Source organism: Tamandua tetradactyla, chromosome 14 (assembly GCF_023851605.1).
Source record: "Tamandua tetradactyla isolate mTamTet1 chromosome 14, mTamTet1.pri, whole genome shotgun sequence".
Taxonomy (NCBI): Eukaryota; Metazoa; Chordata; class Mammalia; order Pilosa; family Myrmecophagidae; genus Tamandua; species Tamandua tetradactyla.
Genome location: NC_135340.1, coordinates 5,875,282 through 5,893,946, shown reverse-complemented (window position 1 = coordinate 5,893,946; position 18,665 = coordinate 5,875,282). Strand labels below are relative to the sequence as shown.

At 35.3% G+C, this 18,665-nt stretch overlaps 1 protein-coding gene across 1 annotated transcript in view; it reads right to left on the bottom strand.

Annotated features, from left to right (window-relative positions):
* Positions 1-18,665, bottom strand: part of MDGA2 (MAM domain containing glycosylphosphatidylinositol anchor 2) — a 932,919-nt gene that overhangs the window by 73,592 nt on the left and 840,662 nt on the right. The window contains exon 10 of the mRNA XM_077126843.1: positions 15,782-15,930. Within this exon, the coding sequence (XP_076982958.1) occupies positions 15,782-15,930 (149 nt within the window). The remainder of the gene's footprint in view (positions 1-15,781; positions 15,931-18,665) is intronic.

The window sequence follows — 18,665 nt, the reverse complement described above, 5'->3', positions numbered from 1 at the left end:
TGATGTCTCTTGTAATTTCTTGCTTGACTCTCTGGTTGTTTATGTTATTTAGCCTCCATATATTTGTGAATTTTCTGGCCCTCTGTCTGTTACTGATTTCCAAGTTCATTCCGTTATGATCCAAAAAAGTGTTTTATATAATTTCAATCTTTTAAAACTTACTGAGACTTGTGTTTTGACCCAGCATATCGTCTATTCTTGAGAATGATCCACAAGCACTTGCGAAAAAGATGCATCCTGTTGTTGTGGGTTACAATGTTCTGTAAATGTTTGTTACATCTACTCTATTTATTATATTTTTCAAAATCCCTGATGCTTTATTGATCCTCTGTCTAGATGTTTTATCCATTGATGAGAGTGGGGAAATGAAGTCTCCAACCTTTACGGCAGACGTTTCTACTTCTCCCTTCAGTGTTGTCAGTGTTTGCCTCGTATATTTTGGAATACTCTGATTTGGTGCACAGATATTTATGATTGTTATGTCTTCTTGTTGAATTGTTCCTTTTATTAAAACATAGTTTCCTTCTTTGTCTCTTTCAATTGTTTTACAATTGAGGTCTAATTTATCAGATATTAGTAAAACTACCTCTGCTCTTTTCTGATTGCTGTTTGAATGAAATATCTGTTCGCAACCTTGCACTTTCAAACTATTTTTGTCCTTGGGTCTAAAATGAGTCTCCTGTAGGCAGCATATAAATGGGTCCTTTTATTAGATCCATTCTGCCACATATGCATTTTAATTAGGGAGTTTGTTCCATTAACATTTAATGTTATTACTGTAAAGGTGGTACTTTCTTCTACCATTTTGTCTTTTGGATTTTAAATGTCATATCTAATTTTTTTTTTTTTTTATCTTTTTACCTTTACTGATACTCTTCATTTCCACACTCTTCTCCAGAACTCATTCTCCTGCCTATTCTATCTGCCTGTAGTGCTGCCTTTAATATTTCTGGTAGATCTGTCTGTTCATCACAAATTCTCTCAGTGATTCTTTGTCTGAAAATATTTTAATCCCCCCCCCTGTTTTTGAAGGAAGTTTTTCTGTATACATAATTCTTGGTTCACAGCTTTTCTCTTTCAGAATCTTAAATTATCATATCACTGCCTTCTCACCTCCATGGTCTCTGCTGAGAAATTCACACACTCTTACTGAACTTCCCTTGTATGTGAAGGATTCATTTTCTCTTGCTACTTTCAAAATTCTCTTTCTCTTTGACATATAACAATCTGGTTAGTAAGAGTCTTGGAGCAGATCTACTTGGATCTGCTCAGAATACTGAGTTTCTTGGATCAGTAATTTTATGCCTTTCATAAGAAATGGAAAATTTTCAGTGATTATTTCCTCCATTAATCTTTCTCCTCCTTTTCCCTTCTCTTCCCTTCTGGGACACTCACGACACATATATTTGTGTGCTTCATGTTGTCTTTCAATTCCCTGAGACCCTGCTCATAATTTTCCATTCTTTTTCGTATATTTTCTTTTGTGTGTTGGATTTCAGATGTGCAGTCCTCTAGTTCACTAATCCTTTCTTCTGCCAGTTCAAATCTATTGTTGTAGTTTTCCATTGTTTCTTTCATCTCTTCCATAATCATTCCCATAAGTTCCATTGTTTGTCTTTTCAAACTTAAGTTCTTCTTTATATCCTCCTTCAACTAAGTGATTTGATTTTTGATGAGATGTTCCACATCTGTTCCAACATACTGAATTAGTTGTTTCAACTCCTGTGTTTCATTTGAAGTGTTGGTTTGTTCTTTTGACTTGGCCATATCTTCGATTTTCCTAGTATGACTCATTTCTTTTGCTGGTGTCTAGGCATTAGATTTCCTTAATTAGTTTATTCTGGGGGTTGTTTTCACTCTTTTACCTAGGTTTTTCTTGCTGGATGGCTCTGTTCTCTATCTGTTCTTTGACATTCATTTCAACATATTCTAGACCTCCAGCATAGGTTCTGTTTAACTGATCAGAATTTTTCAGTTCCTGTTTTTCTGTTTCTTGGAGCAGAAAGAGACAGAAATTGTTTCTCTTATGGAGACATATTTTAGCTTTTTTTTTTTTTCCTGTGGGGGGTTGCGGTGCATGGTCCAGGAATCGAACCTGGGTTTCCCGCATGTAAGGTAAGCATTCTGCCACTTTTTTTTGAGGGTCTCCTCAGATATTATAGATCCCACTTGGATTTTCCCAGACTAGACATGCTCACATGTCAGGAGGGGAGAGTAGCTAGCATCAGCTTTCCCTGAGGGTGTGACCCAGCAGGTTGTCAGACTTTCCTAAGACAATTCTAGACTCTGTGCTTTTCCTATCCTGCCCAGCCTGTGACACTTCTCACCTTAAAGTGATGTGGCACCTTTAATTTCAACACACCCTCCCTGACAGGGACATGGTTGAGACAGAGGTAAGGAAGTAGGATGGTTTTGATTGCTTCTGTTTTCCAGCCCCTGGGGCCTGAATTCCTTGAAAGTGGGTTTCCACTTGAGTCTCATCTCACCCCTTTCTCATGGGGAAGATACTTCCTTTAGAGAATTAACCCTTTCCACCTGACTAGTCACTTTGTCTCTCAAACATGCCTTAATTCCACCGTTGACTGGGCCAGTGCTAGAGCCTGAGAGTGCTTGTAGCTCTATATGTTGAGCTGTTATGAAGTACAAAAAAAAAAAAGCAAAAAGCCTTTTCAGAGCAAGACCCCACTCCTTGGGTTTACCAATCAGGAGCTTGAGTTGATACTTGGCTCCATGTATCGCCAGGTTTTATGCATCCCTTTTTCTTGAAGTCCAGCTTTTTTTCCACTATTTTGTGCTGTCCAATTCAAAAAGCCTCTGTTTGTTTTATTCTGTCAGCCCTTCCCCCTCTTTGCAGGGGCAAAACTCTTATTCCTTTAGTGCTTCTTCCACGCTTATCTGTGCTGTGGGCCTGTTTTCAGTAGTCAGAATTTCTTAATTAATTCTGCAATTGGAACCTGGCTGAGTTAAGTCTTGTTACTGGTAAAGTCTGTTTCTTTTCCCCTCAGGGAACCAGCCTGCAGTGCCCACTGGGAAGAGGCCCCGGCCTCCATGGCTTGGGGAACTTACAGTTCCATCTGGGATCTCAGCTGTCCCACCTGGTCCAGACTGGTATGCACTGGGTGTCCAGTCACTGATATTCCCCCACAGCCCCGGCTATTTCCTACCTGCTCTGCAGGATGAATGAAATTCCACACCTCACTATGCCCCACATTGCCCCAACTCTCCTTATCTTTTCTTTTTAACTTTAGTACCTGCTGAAGTAACTTCTGTCATAAACATAAAAACATGCACTTCCAAAATTAGCTTCTCCATCTAAGCAAAGGAACTGTTTATTAAATATAAGAAAACTGTCATTGACTTTTTTGTAATTGTGTCCTTTTGCTAATACATGCATCCTTGATATATTAATTTCAGCTTAAGATATTTAGAACATAAAACAAAGAGACTTACATGGATATATGAGTACATTAAAGACATTTTATATTATAACATGATGGCTTTCTTTGGATTTTATGCTTTTAATTTTTTTTCATTTTGTATTTCCTTGAAAATATCTCATTAAACATGTGCCTAACAGCCACTTCGATTTCCTTTTAATATAAGCAATCATATTCAAAGATATGTTATTTTCTTCTTCTTTTTTCTGACATGGGCAGGCTCTGGGAATCGAACCTGGGACTCCAGCTCGGTAGGCAAGAATTCTTGCCACCAAGCCACCACTGCACCACCCCAAAGATATGTTCTTAACATACATAAATGACTCAACAAATACTAACATGTTCTGACATGAGATTTCTGAAAGACAACAAGTATATATAAGTAGTGAATATTGTCTCTCCATCTCTGACTTCTCATTCTCTCCCTTCCTCCAACATGCATTCAGTCTTAAACCCTCCTGACTCTGTCACAAAAATCCCTAATGCTGTTGCATTGATTCAGACCATTATCATCTTGCCTTTGAAGTGAAACAATGGTATTTACACTAATATCCTGACTTCATGCTTTCCCTTATCAACCTGATACCACTAGAGTGACCCTGTGACTCTCTTGATTTTAATCTTTCAGTGGCTCCCCATTTATTTCAAGCTAAAACTTGACTTCACTGAAAGAGTTCATATGGCCCATTATAATCCTGCTCCCTCATATCTCCAGCTTTATCTCTTTCTTTCTTTCCTCAGCTATGGTCCAGATATACTGCCCTATTTTCAGTTCTCCAAACTTGTGTCCAGGCACATGTTGATTCCATCTATGCCCCTTGATCAGAGTAACTCTTATTCATTCTCAGGTACCAGCTTGTGTTGCTTCTTCCTTTTAACATTCTGAGTCTTAAAATTCCTCTCCAATCTGCTACCATGATACCTTACATCCACACCTTTTACAACCTCTAATACAACATTGTAATTGCCAGCTTGGTTGTCTATTGTTATATAAATGAGTCAAAGACAGACTCTGTGTTATTTGCTTCTTCACAGCATCCTGAGTCCATTTAGAATTTATCGGTGTCAAACTCAAATTCTTGCATGCCCCATTATTTTAAAAATAGTCCAAATAATCTATTTTTAGTCATTCAGAGTTAACTTGCTTTGGATGCTCCAAGAAATGCTGCCCTGCTTTGCCGACAGATCTGTTCTCATTGATGAGATGGCATTCAGAACTTACAAAGCTCTCGCTGCTGCAGCCCCTTGGCGCTCTCTGGCCCAGACACTCCCTTCTGTGCCAACTCAGCAACACCTGTACACATAAGCCCCCCTCCTCTCCTTCTTTTCTCCTCTCCCCTAGGAAGTTAGGAGATTTCCCTTTGTTCTGCTTTCCCTCTGGTGGCTGATGGCCTCTGATGGTTTCCAGTGTGGTCTGTCGAGGTTGCAGCCTCAATAAATAGCTTGTGTGTGTCCACCATCTAGTGGTGACATCTTTTTCTTGGTCAAGTCCCAACTCAATTTGAACTCACTACATGGATTTCCTTATAGGTTATAAATTCCCCAAAGTCAAGAATCTAAGCACATCAAACCCCACCCCTGTACTATCTCAAATACTTGGCACAGTCCTTGACATATAACATGAATTCAGCACTTATCTTGTTCATTACATGCATGGATTCTTATTTTTATTAGTAACTTCTGTATAAATGGACACAAAATACAGAATATAGATAAACCTTCATTTATGATAAATCCTAATGCATTTTGTCTAGTATGATTCATTTAAATCAAAGCAAAATCCACATTCTTGCACTTGTACTTACAATTTTTAAAATTATTGTTTATGGGGAGGGGGCAAGAGTTAAGGGTGTATATATATATCTTCATCATAGAACTTTTGGGATCCCAATTCAACCTCACCCCCAATCAGACTTCTTATATAGGATCTTCTAGCAGTTAAATGTACAGGCTAAGAATAGGGCTTTTGGAATCAGAAAAAAATGACCAAAATTCTAATTCCCCAGTGACCTCACTAGAAAGAACACTGTTATGCAGCTTAACTTTCCTAAGATTATTTCCTCACCCCATGAAGGGGGATAGTAAAATTCCTTCAGACTTTTAATGTTTAGTATTATACTGAAATAATTTCCTAATTTACACTTTAATTTCATCACAAGCCAAAGAATTGTCTCATTTTTCCTCATTTATCATTAGGAAAAAGCAAAAACTGAGATGAAAATATCATGTTAGAATATGATGATATATAAAATAATAAACTGAGAAAAATATTTCCAGAAACAGAGAAGCTTTATACAAAAAACATATAGAGTGGATGGAAAAGCAGATATAGCCTCAAATTTAGAAGATATTAAAGAAAAAAATATGATATTATATTCAACTATGTGGGCATATATAAATTAAAATATGAATAAACAACTAAAATTAATAAAGTAAGTGGTTGGAAATCTCACTAGGCAATAACCAACCACAAGACAAACTGAAAAACATGGTAAAGTCTACCGTTAAAAAGAACAGGAGGAGGGCAACAGGGGCTCCAGTGGCAGAATTCTCGCCTGCCATACCGGAGACCCGGGTTCGATTCCTGGTGCCTGCCCATGTGAAAAATAATATAGGAGGAAAAGAAAAAGAAAGTGGCACAAGGCTCAGCTGGTATTCAGTTGAATTTTATCTGTCAGACTCAGAGCCGGATGAAATGGGTTCCAATCCTAGCTTCATCTTTGACTTGACTTAGTGATCCTGGGAGTTACTTAACTTCTTTGGTTCTTTCATATGCAAGAAAAAAAATATCTGTGTAATTACCTCATTATGTTGTTTTAAGAAATAAATAAGATGATAAACGTAAAACACTTGGAATAGCGTCTAGCTGTGTGATATATGACCTTCAAGTACATCTACTAAAAGCAGATTCTCCCTGTGATACCCTGACTTTTCTCTTCAAATCTCTACCCAACTTCTTCATTCCTTCTTTTCAGAAATGATTGCCAAAACTCAAAGTACACTAAGGAGACATAAACTCTTCATGGTCTTTTGCATTTCTTATTTGACTTTTCTAAAACAAAGAACAGAAGGTTGGAAAATGTTATCAATCCACTTTCTAGCAATTGTGCGACACTAGTTACTATGCAATTTATTGAAATCTGTCATGCCCAACATTTATTATTCAAAGGTTAATGTTGTGCCATCATTTTAGTTAAAATATTTCACTTTACTGAGAAAAGTGAGGTGTTTGGTACAAAAAACATCTAAAAACATGGATGACACCACACTTTAAAATAATTTTTAAAAACAAACTCAAAGAAACACAATTGAAAATGATGACACTAAATTAATTTACAATTTATAAATGTGTAATTTTAAAGTGTATAATTCATAAATGTATAATTAAAAAGAAAAATAAAAATGGGAAATGGTGTTTGTTCAAGACAATTCTGACAACACCCATCCATTCTTGCTGAAATTTGAGGGAATGACAATTTAGGAGTTGTGGCAATGTTTTGAGCCATACTCCCAGTAAAACACTAATTTAAAGTAACCCAGGGCAGTGCGATGGTGGCTCAGTGGCAGAGTTTTTGCCTGCCATGCTAGAGACCCAGGTTCGATCCCTGGTGCCTGCCCATGCAAAAATAACAATAATAATAAAATAATCCAGAAACTCTGCCAACATGGATGCTTTGGTTTACACTTATTAAAATTAAATAAGTTTTAGTATCTCATTAATAGTTTTCTTTCGAGTAATCTTTAGAAATATAAAAAATACAAGCCTAAGGAGTTGTATTTTTTTTTTCCTGCTCAAAAGAACTAAAAAAAAATTGCATTTGGATTAGTTTCAGTCAACCCAGCGGAGCTTGAACTCACCAGTGGACCGATAACAATATTTTTTAATATCGAAGACGCATCAATCCAGGAATAAGAGGAGGATGTATAGGAATTCAACAGTCACCCATTATAACATGCGAATTTCAAACTTGTTCATTCTCAAAGAGTTGCTGAGCACCATATGGTGAACACTGCACACGTAACAGCATTATAACAGGCTCTTCATATTAAGATCCATATAACAAGGTTAGGCTAAGAAAAAGCCAAATGATAAAAATGTGATTGGCTCTTGGTCCCTTCACGATGGCGGCATGGAGAGCGATGATGGATCAGCATCGCCCAGAAAGCTGATGGAAATGCAAATTCTTGGGCCCCATCCCAGACCCACCAAATTGGAAACTTTGGGGACTGGGACCAGCAATGCTGTAAGGCCACGTGGGTGATTCTGGGGCACAGTCAAGCTGGAGAAGGAAGGCTATAAGATACACACAATAGTGTGTTGAGTTCACTAACAGATCTAGTAAAGTGCATATTTAGACTATGAATCTATATGTGATCTTGTTCAAACAAGTAAGCTTCACAGTGTTGAAGCCTGAACAAAGGAAAATAGTGGCTAAATTCCATTTTCCAGTGCAAATTTAATCACCTTTTTAATTTTCCTTCAGAGGTTGAAAGAATGACTGTTTTCCATACAACTCCATTCTACTAGTCATACAAGATATTGAACATACATTGGTCTATTTGGATATTTTATTTGTTTGACATGAAACTCTTGGAATTCATAACAACATTACATTTATAAGTTTAAAGGAAACTGTTGACACATTTAAGAAGTGGTCTTTCACCCAAGGAGATTTATCATTTAGTCTTCTCTTTAAGAAGATATTGATTAGAGTGGACAGTAAGGGTAGGCTCAGGTCAACTTAATTCGGTTTGTGATCAGTTGACTTTGGAAAAATATTAAAACTAAAATTTTTCTTCTTCTTCTTTTACCGTTTCTCTTTTAACTTAGTTAAAGCTTTATCTTAAAGCTTAGCTTTACCTAAGCATAAAGGCAACCCTGATTTGTTAGTACCTGGTATTTCACAAATTTAGGACTTATTTTTTCTTTATTAGACCAAAGCATTACAGAATAATGCATAAAATATAGGATTGCCGTGTTGTTTTGGAACATTTGCTACAATTGATGAAAGTACAGTTTTATAGTTGTATTATTAACTATAACCCATGGTTTAATTTAGGGTTTATTGTATAGTGCAGCAGCTCCATGGATTTTTAAAAAATTTTATTCTGTTACCATAGATACAACCTAACATTTCCTGTTTTAATCACATTCAGATATATACTTCAGTGCTGTTAATGAAGTTCACAATGTTGTAATACCATCACCATTATCCATTACCAAAACATTTCCGCTATTCCAAATAAGAATATTTTAACTCTTAACTGCACATTCCCTATCCCAATCCTGTCCCCTGGTAAATTGTATTCTAGATACTGACTTTATGAATCTGTTTATTCTAATTACTTCACATCAGCAAGTTCATATGATATTAATCCTTTTATGTAGTACGCATACCCAGACTCTCTCTCTCTTAATCTCTTAGTTTCCATGGCAATGTCAAGATTTGCTACCTTCTGAGTTCTCTTTTTTGTTGGAATTTCTATCATTTCTGTCTCTATACAACAAATTTATGACTGTATACTTTTTTATGGAAAGATTGCTTATTCACTTCTTTAGCTCTCCTGTCTCATGTTTGTGAACTATAAATTTATCTATTGAAGGGGACATGCTCACATACGTTGCATGTTTTTAATTAGGCTTCCTTTATTTGTGGTAAATTCCTCCATCACTCCAGCTTAAGTCAAATCTGAATGCATGAGCATAAATTTGATTCAACCTCTCATTTCTGTCAACAGTTTACTGTTCCACTCCATAAGTCTCTTTGGGGTTGGTCATTTCCCTTTTTCTAAAGATTTATTTAGAGGATGTTAATTGTTTTCACCACAATCAGTCAATAAAAAGAAGAACTCTAATTTTTCCATCCATACCTTTCAAATTTGCCATATATGTTTTTGTATTTGTAGATATGTTGTTAAGTTAGTATTTATGGAAATTAAGAGGATATGCATAGTACCCTTTTTTAGGAAGATGGGGATATCTTCATCTTTTACCAATTGGCTTATGACATTTTAAATGGCCAAGAGAACATTTAGCAAGTGGCTTCTCCACATTTCTCTTCACCCCTGACTGTCTCCCTCATATCAATATATCTGATACTTTCAAGAACATCCACCAAGGAAATTGAAGTGAATGGACGAGAATATGAACTCTCTGCCCTTTGTAAATTGCTCCTTAAAATTAAATCCAATATTGGGTAGATGTAAATACTAGTGGTCAATGAAAGAGAGGGGTAAAGGGTATGGTATGTATGAGTCTTTTCTTTTTTCTTTTTCTGGAGTGATGCAAATGTTCTAAGAAATGATCATGGTATTCAATATACAACTATGTCATGACATTGTGAGCCACTGATTGTACCCCAAGTATGGAATGTTCATTTGTTAAGAATGTTCGTGTTTATGTGTTGTTTTGTTTTGTCAACAAAACATTTAAATCAATATTCAAGTTCTGTACATGTCAATATTTTCAATTCATTTTTTCTTTCTTTCCCCTGTTTACTGCTTAATAAATTTTAATATCATTCAATATATTCTGCATGGTACTATGAGATTAGTTTCCAAAAATGTCAGTATCCAAATTGTTCATTCAATCTCCACAGATTTCCCTGGACTGACATTAAATTTCCTATGTACAATGGTTTCTGGAAACATCCTTCCATTTGACTTAATCATATACACTATTTTTATTTTACTCTACCATTTTCTTTCAACATTTGTAGCCTGTTCTATAGAAATCAGTATTTATTATATACTACTTTTGCATCACTATCTAGCTGCTAAAGCATAAAATGCTATCCCCAGTTACATTGCATGTCCCTCAAATTCTGCTTCTTTTTAAACACATAGAACTAGGATTTAGTAATAGTAATGCCATAATTATCCTACTTATAGTCTTTAATGGATGTAATAATTATACCACCATTATCTTATTCCCTGGGACCTATTCTAACTTTACTTCTTTTGCAGACAATAATAAACTGTGAATTATATATAAAATAATTCAAAGAAATGCTTTAACTGGAAAGAGAAATAAGAGAAAACACAGTCATATCTATGAAGACCAAAATGAAAATTATAATAAACTCATCCAATACTCAACAATATCAAAAGTATACTTTTATTACTGATTTCCTGATTAGTGATTAATAGAGATTGAGTATATGTTGAAGAACATTTCAGGATAAATCTATAAAGCTAATAGAAAAGCATATGCTCCACTTTACTAATCATGTCTCTTAGCCCCACTATTGAGCAACACTAACTGCTCTCATATAGTTTCTATTTGCTTCTATCTACCTATAAATATTCCTATTATAACACCTATTTTAACAAGACATTGAAGACAAAACTTTTTCATTTTTAAATTCCTCCTCTTCACTGAGTGCTTAATTTACTTACAGTTATATTGAATGAATGGGTGAGAAGATGAAAATGAAAATTCTAAGTATTTTAATCTATCATGATTATTAAAAACATAGCAATGGAACAATTAAAGTATTTTGTTAAGTAAAACATTCTGCATTGCAAAGGTGGAGGCCACAAAGTCACACTCATTGTATATTTTTATGCAGGAGTATAAAAAGCAACTTCATAAAGCTCTAAAGCATTAGTATTAGAAACTATAATTGTGAATATTTCAAATGGCATCAAATGCTGTTTATGTTGTTTGGTATGTTCAGAAAACTTGGAAACGGCTGTGTTTGTTTCTAAATTCCACAGATACAAAGAAGAGCAAAAACCCAAATAACCTTTCTCTCTTTCCTGTTAAGCAACAAAAAGAAAATAATTGGGAGGTTAGTGGCATCTAAGGAGATTAAATAATTGCTTATCAGGGCCTAAAAAGTATATCCTAAGGACATTAAGATTTTGAGAAAACATTTTTCCCATGAATTTTTTAACCTCCCATTATATATCTGCTCTCTTTTTCAAGTTTCAGGAAGCAATGCTTCTGTGTGCTTTTTCTAGACACTGGAGCATTTCATAAGAAAAGTGGGAAACCAATGCTCAAATTTAACTCTTCCTATTTAATTATAGACCATATAGGTTAACCAAAAATTTTTAAAAGAGTCAAATAATATTACCAGAAAGCTGAAAAGGGTGAGGGATTCAGCTTTACCAGCTATGGGTTCAGTAACATATCAGTAATTTTATAATCTTACTTGATTTAAGAATATTTGTCTAATAGTTTTTAGATTAAAAACAAAGCAGAATTCTTTACAATTGTGTTTAGTACTGATCTTGAAGAATCAAAATCATTTTTCAGATTTTATCAACTTCGCTAACATACTGAACAACTTGATTGTTTGATACTAAATGGGGAGATGCTTTACACTAAATAGCCTAGTTGTTTTATGGGTATAATAAATTACTTAGATACATAGGCTAAAAAAATATGGGGTAAAATAATAAGACTTTAAAATCATATTATAGTTCAATGAGCAAAACTTGATCTTATAATCAAATATATAAATAGTCATTATGAAGAAAAATTTCGTTTTTAAAACTTGCATTTAAGTCACATTCCTAATATAGTTTATTTAAACCTCAGCCAAATTTTGCTCATTATATTCATAGTCTCATCGATGCAACATACTGAAAGCTTCAGCGATGAATAAGGCTATCTGCATGTAATATAAAATCTACAATAAAAATGATCAGAATTCTAACGTGGTTTTTAAAATACTCATATATAAATTTATCCTAAAACAATGTTAACATCTAAATAGCTGGAGAAGATGCGATCTAAAATTTTTAAGATAGTATTTAAAAATAAATTTATTTTACATGAATATCTTGGCTTAATAATAAGAGGACTTTTTTAAAAAAGAATCTGGATCAATCTTAGTATAACACAATGATTCTGCCCTATAATTCTGGATTACTGTGTTTAAATGGATCTTCAAAACAAATGTTCCTTTTCCAGATCATTGTTGCATCACAAGAGTTTCCATGCAAGAGATAAATGTAAAGAACGTGGTAGTGGAGGAAGGAGATTCAATGCATGTGAGTGCACATCCTCTCCTCACACTTGGGGAAGGAGAATCAATGCATGTGAGTGCACTTCCTCCCCTCACACTTGGGGAAGGAGAATCAATGCATGTGAGTGCACTTCCTCCCCTCACACTTGGGGAAGGAGAATCAATGCATGTGAGTGCACTTCCTCCCCTCACACTTGAGGAAGGAGAATCAATGCATGTGAGTGCACTTCCTCTCCTCACACTCTCTATGAACAGCGGTGGAAGGAGAATCAATGCATGTGCGTGCACTTCCTCTCCTCACACTCTCTATGAACTGTTCACATTGGCACAACTGCACAAGGCCATTACTCTTTATTAGATGTCCCCAAAGAGACTTCAAAGTTCCTCTGCCATGGCAAGAGAGAGTATCTGAATAAAATTAACAATGAAAGCAATGTCATAAAATAGTACCCAAGAAAAAAAGAATATTTATTTGCCAATATAAATAAAACACTAAAAACAAAGGAGCCCAGGAAAGAATGCCATAGGAAGGAAAGAGCTAGCTTCCAAAATTATGTTGAGGAAAAGGATTTGTTTTCTGAACCGTGGTTTATTACATCAGAAATATGATTTCCTCTAGCGAGAGGTAGGATGCATCTCACAAAACCCGGAAAGAATAGTATTAGCAGTGGACTCATCTGATCAAGAAGGCTTTAAACTAAGATTCCAAGTAGGAGAGAAAAATGTGAATCAGTAAAATGAATATTATGGAGGAAAAAAGGTTTGGAATAAAATAATACACACTGAAAAAGTATCTAGAAATTAATATGTGAAAATCATGACTGGGAAGAATATTTATGCCCAGGATATACAGTGTACCATAATAAATTAAAATTAAAAAAAAAATAGCCATTTAATGTCTTAAAATGCATGATCATTTTCCTAATCCTTACATAACCCTGGCCCATAGGTATAGAAATGGTACAACTTTGTGCAAGGGGTGTCCTACATAAGGGCACCTGCCAATGGGACAAGTGGGAGATGTAGTCCACTCTCACACCCATTGCCCAGTGCCCATCATCGTCCTTACGTCACCTGGGAGAAACCCAGGCTTAGTTATGTTCCAGGTTATAGAGGTAAAAAATACTCTAGTTTGGCTAGAATTGGAAGCCAATTGTGTTTGGATTTCATCATATAGTAAGTATAGCAAGCATAGTAAGGGGAAATTTTTACCCACACCTTGTACACCTGTATGATTTATTCTAAAGTGGTAGATGAGGGAGAAATGATCTCATCAGTTTGTTTAATAGAAACAGTGCAGTGACTGGCAAAGGTAAGTCATTGCATATCAGAGAGTTATATACCATCTTTATGATAAATAAATGTAAAGGCAGGAATATGTAGAGGAGAATGTCTCTATTAAGAAACAAAAAGTTTAAATAAAGAAGAAGAGAAATTGTTGTTGGAAAATAGCACAGCAGTCCTAGGAAACATTTTTCAGAAGATTGTGTGCCAATAATTAATACAACGTATGGAATGGAAAAGCTGCTTCAATTAGACCTCTCCTGGAAGGAAGTCAAATTCTGCTAAAATTTGCCATGTATTGGGGAAAAAAAGAATTACAATAGTAACTACTTTTCTGGATTCTGACTTGCATACAAGCAGAAACATTGGAACCAAAAGGTCTGAGGTACGTTAGAGTAAAGGAAGGAAATGATGAGCAGAGTTTGAAAATTCCATTGACTTAAAACAACCAGCCTTTCAGCAAACTGATGGAATGGATAGTTATCCACAGACTCCAAGGAAATATACCTGAGGAAGAATGTGAGAGCATAACGCCTCAATTATTGAAAATAAAACTAGGGCAGTGCAATGGTGGCTCAGTGGCAGAATTCTCACCTACCATGCCAAAGACTTGGGTACAATTCCGGGAGCCTATCTATGCAAAAGAAAAAAAAAAAAAAGAAAAGAAAAGAAACCTATACCGTAAAATAAGGAAAGACAACAAAGAAAACAATTTAACTGCACAAATAGCAATTTGGTGTAAGGGTCTTAGATTTTTTAAAAGATGTCTAATAAAAGCTGAAAGTGAATGATGAAATATCACGGTAAGCACTTGGAAAAAGAGTGTTATGTCTCGGAAGTCAAGACTGCTCTAAGATTCTTCAAATATGAAAGATTAAAAACCAATAGCTGTGTTAAGAAAAGAAAGGATAAGAATGGGATAAGCTCAGTGGCTGAAAGAAAATAAACTTCTAACCTCTTTTGTTTTTATCTTCTCCATCAAGGAAAATTATCATTAAATTAGAAATAAAATGAACAATTTTGATAAGGATTTGGGATTGACTGAGATTTACTTAGGGACCAGTGTGAATGAGAGGGTCATGAGAGAAACTTTCTGACTGCCGTACTACATCTGCTTGCATCAGTGGTCTGTGAACATTTAGACAAGAAAACAATGATTACTAAATGCCAGAGGTTTTCACTAGGAAAAAGTCTTCTATTTATTTGACATTACTATACACGTAGGATAAGAATATTTAATTCACAATGTATTTTAAATTGAATGATGGACATTACAAGGATTTTCAGTATAACTTTGTGGGTGATACAGAACAAACCTTGGTTTTGTAATAGTACAGTTGGATGGATTGATGATGTCTTTCAGTCATTCTCCAAGCAAATTTTGTCCTATCTACCACATAAACTTAAAACCTACTCTATAATTTAGTGGAGGAGAAGGAACATATATTTTTGAAATCTTTGTATAATACAAAGTTGGTAGGGAGAGCTAATATCTTATGTGGTAATCAAATCTTCAAAAATGCTCTGTTCTGCTGAAACTGTCAAATCAAATAATATGCTAACAGGAGACAATGCAAAGACTTACATTTGAATATCAAAGCTAGAATTTATATCAACAAAGGATGAGTGAACGTAATAGTAGTTTATTTGTAAAAGATAATTTTTCAACATAATTCATAATCTTCAGGTTCTTTAAGAAAACATCATACATTATTTTCTCTTATTTTATCTATATTTCTATTCTTTAGAAGGACTAATTTAACTTTACAGACATTCTATAATACTTTGAATTCCTTAGAGTAAAAATATGTTAGATTTCTAGCTTCTTAGGAAATATGACTATGCAATATATGTAAGCATGACTAATCTTTAATAAGTTTCCTTTCCCAGCAATTAAACCAAGCGATTTCTCTAGCATGCCAAGTGATAAAGGATTTCAGAAGGCTCAAGGGACATTGCTTCAAAAGCTCTGCTGTCATGGTGGAAAATATATTTTATAATTTATGAAAAAATAGAAAAATTATAGCATCAAGTTCATCACAGAGGAGAAAAGAAGAAAAAGGCACCGATTAAATGTCTCACCTGCCTAATGCCCAACCGGTATGCCACAATCCGATCCACTGCATCGGGATTCATCTGTGTCCACTGGAGGCTGTAGGAGTAAACACGGTGTCTGTTCTGCCACACAGGGTTGTAGGTATCATAATAGAATTCTGGAGCATAGGCCTTTCCTAAAAACAGGAAGAGTGCTTAAAGTCGAGTGATGGCATACTACACACTTTCACAGATTCGGCGTTCTTTGGTCCCTTTACCCCTTTTCACCACGTGTTCCATGAGTAATTCTTCTATCTGAAAAGTCATACTGTTAAACCCCATTCAATTCTCTGGAAACAGTTTGAGAAGAGACCCAGGATATTTTCCAGGTTGATGGGCTGAGCAGCGTGAAAGGAAAAGAGGAATCAGGGGTGACTCTAAGCAATTGGAAGAATGGGATTTCCATTAGCTGAGATGAAAAGCTATGGAAGAATCGAATAGGAGAGGGAAAGATCAATTTGAGGGATCTAAGTGGAGACATCAAATATGTCGATGGATATACTAGTTTGGGGTAGGAAAGGCCAGGACTGGAGGTGTAATTTCACTAACTATGGGCATATTGGACAAAATTTAAATCCATGAAATTGATGAGACCATCAAGGGAGTGAAAACAGATAGAGACGAGGACTGAGATATGTCTTCTGGGGCAATCCAGGCTTGAGTGATGGGAGAAGATAGAACCGCCCTACAAAAGCCTGAGATAGAACAATCAGTAAATAAGGAAGAGAACCAAAAATGTGGTATTCTAGAAGCCAAATCAGGAAGTGAGTGATTAACTTTGTCAAAAGAAAATTGGTGAAAATGAAAATTTGTTTTTATATCATCTGTGGCTTAAAAAGGTCATTAAGAACTTTGTTCAAACACAAAGGGGAATTTATTGGGAGTTTAAGGAAACGTGACGTGTACAGAGTGCACATAGCACATGTAAACCATTTTAGTGTTTTGTTTCTGTTTTTTAACTTCCAAATTGAAAAACAGGCAGGCCTTTTGGAATTGCAGCTCCAACTTTCTGATATTTTGAAATATAGATTTTTTTTTCAGACTTTTAAACATTTACCAATAATACATTTTCTAATTCACCAAACACATAGTGAGAACCCATGAAATGTAAAGTAATGCATCAGGCATTCCAATGAATAATGAGGTGCACTCTATGCTCGTGGAAATGGCTTACATTTCCTCAGACTTTCCAAATAGCGTAGTAATACCTACTGGAAAATCAGTTGATTAGTTGTACATTTATCATTTCCAGTCAACATCTTTTCTGCTTTTCCTCTTTTTAAAAATTATTTTAAATTGTAAATGTTTTCTGGTATCATTTTCCTCAACAGAGGGACTTTTCTTACCTGTTTTTGTATATTTCAATATCTTGATTATTCACCTATAATCTAGGTATTGCAGAAGAGTTGATCTAAGAAAAATGTTTAGGCAGATAATTGCAGGGTGGATTTTTAATAACAAGTATGAAAGTGATGATCTCTATTACCCTGGAGAAGCTCACCAGGAATAAATGACACCAGCTGAGCCGAATTTATCTTTTGGTAAGTTTACTAGTGAAATTAAATACTCTGAATTAAATATATGAATTTCAGGAACATTTGGCAAAGTCTAGGTACACTCTGTGTATAATTTAAAAATCCATGAAAATTCATTTGGGAGAATTGAAAAGAAACTATCAACTCTACAGAAAGAGTTTCCTAGAAAAGAGCCATCATACTCAATTTTTCATCTCGCATGATATTTTTACTCATTACTAAATGGTAACACAAATTCATTTTCAAAACATTTTTTTTAACATGGGCAGGCACCGCGAATTGAACCCAGGTCTCCATCATGGCAGGCGAGAGCTCTGCCTGCTAAGCCGCCGTGGCCCGCCCTATATTCAGAAAATTTAAGGGCAGCATTTGGTGGAGAGAAAAACAATATACTGAATGAAAGAATCAATACCAAAACATTCTTGACAGTTTTTGAGACCAACTTTCTCAAAATGGAAGGGGGAAGGTGCACTTATACAAAGCACTAGAGGTTTTTCATAAAATAAGCATCTAACATCTATAAGAAAGTAATGAGTTACTTAAGTGAATAATGTAAACCTAGAGTATTTCTAATATTCCATAAATGGAGATTTTAGTAGCTGAAAATATATCACAGGGAAAGAAAATTAGACTACATTTTAATAGGCCTATGAAATAAGATGAATACCAATAAGTAGCTATGAAAATAATATGTATTTTCTTAGAAATATTCTTCCAATGTTCTGTGCATATGAATGGTCTACCCCAGTAGACTGATGACCTAAATGGTCATTTAGCAGGGCTGAGATGGGTGGCTGCCCACAAGATGACCATTAACTTCCAGTTTCGAATCTGTAGGATCCTATGAAATGTGCACCTACCATCACATTGGATTTGATAATTTCACCAATTTAAGGTTAAATATAGCTTAAATATGGAGAAACGTGCATATCCAAATTATTTCATGGCCCTTTAACAATTATTTCCCTTGACACTCATGCATTTAATGTAAAGAATAATGGTTATCCACATTCAGCATCTATAAACTCTAAAGGGGGACTCAGGAATCTCGATTTTTACAGCTACACTAGGTTATTCTGATGCAAGGGGCTGCAGCCCATACATTTAAAATGTGGAGAGAAACTGATATTTCTCCCCTGAAACACTAGAGTCTGTTTAACAAAATACATGTTAACTAATTCCAGTGACATAAGAAAGACCCCTTCATTCAGGTAGGATTTTCTCCTCCCTGCTCTGAGGCTGGCAGCAGCATGCCTAACCCAATGCCAGGATCTCCAAAGGGAGGCTGAGAGAGCAAAGAACATTATATTCTTCAAAGGAAGGACAGGATGGTTGTG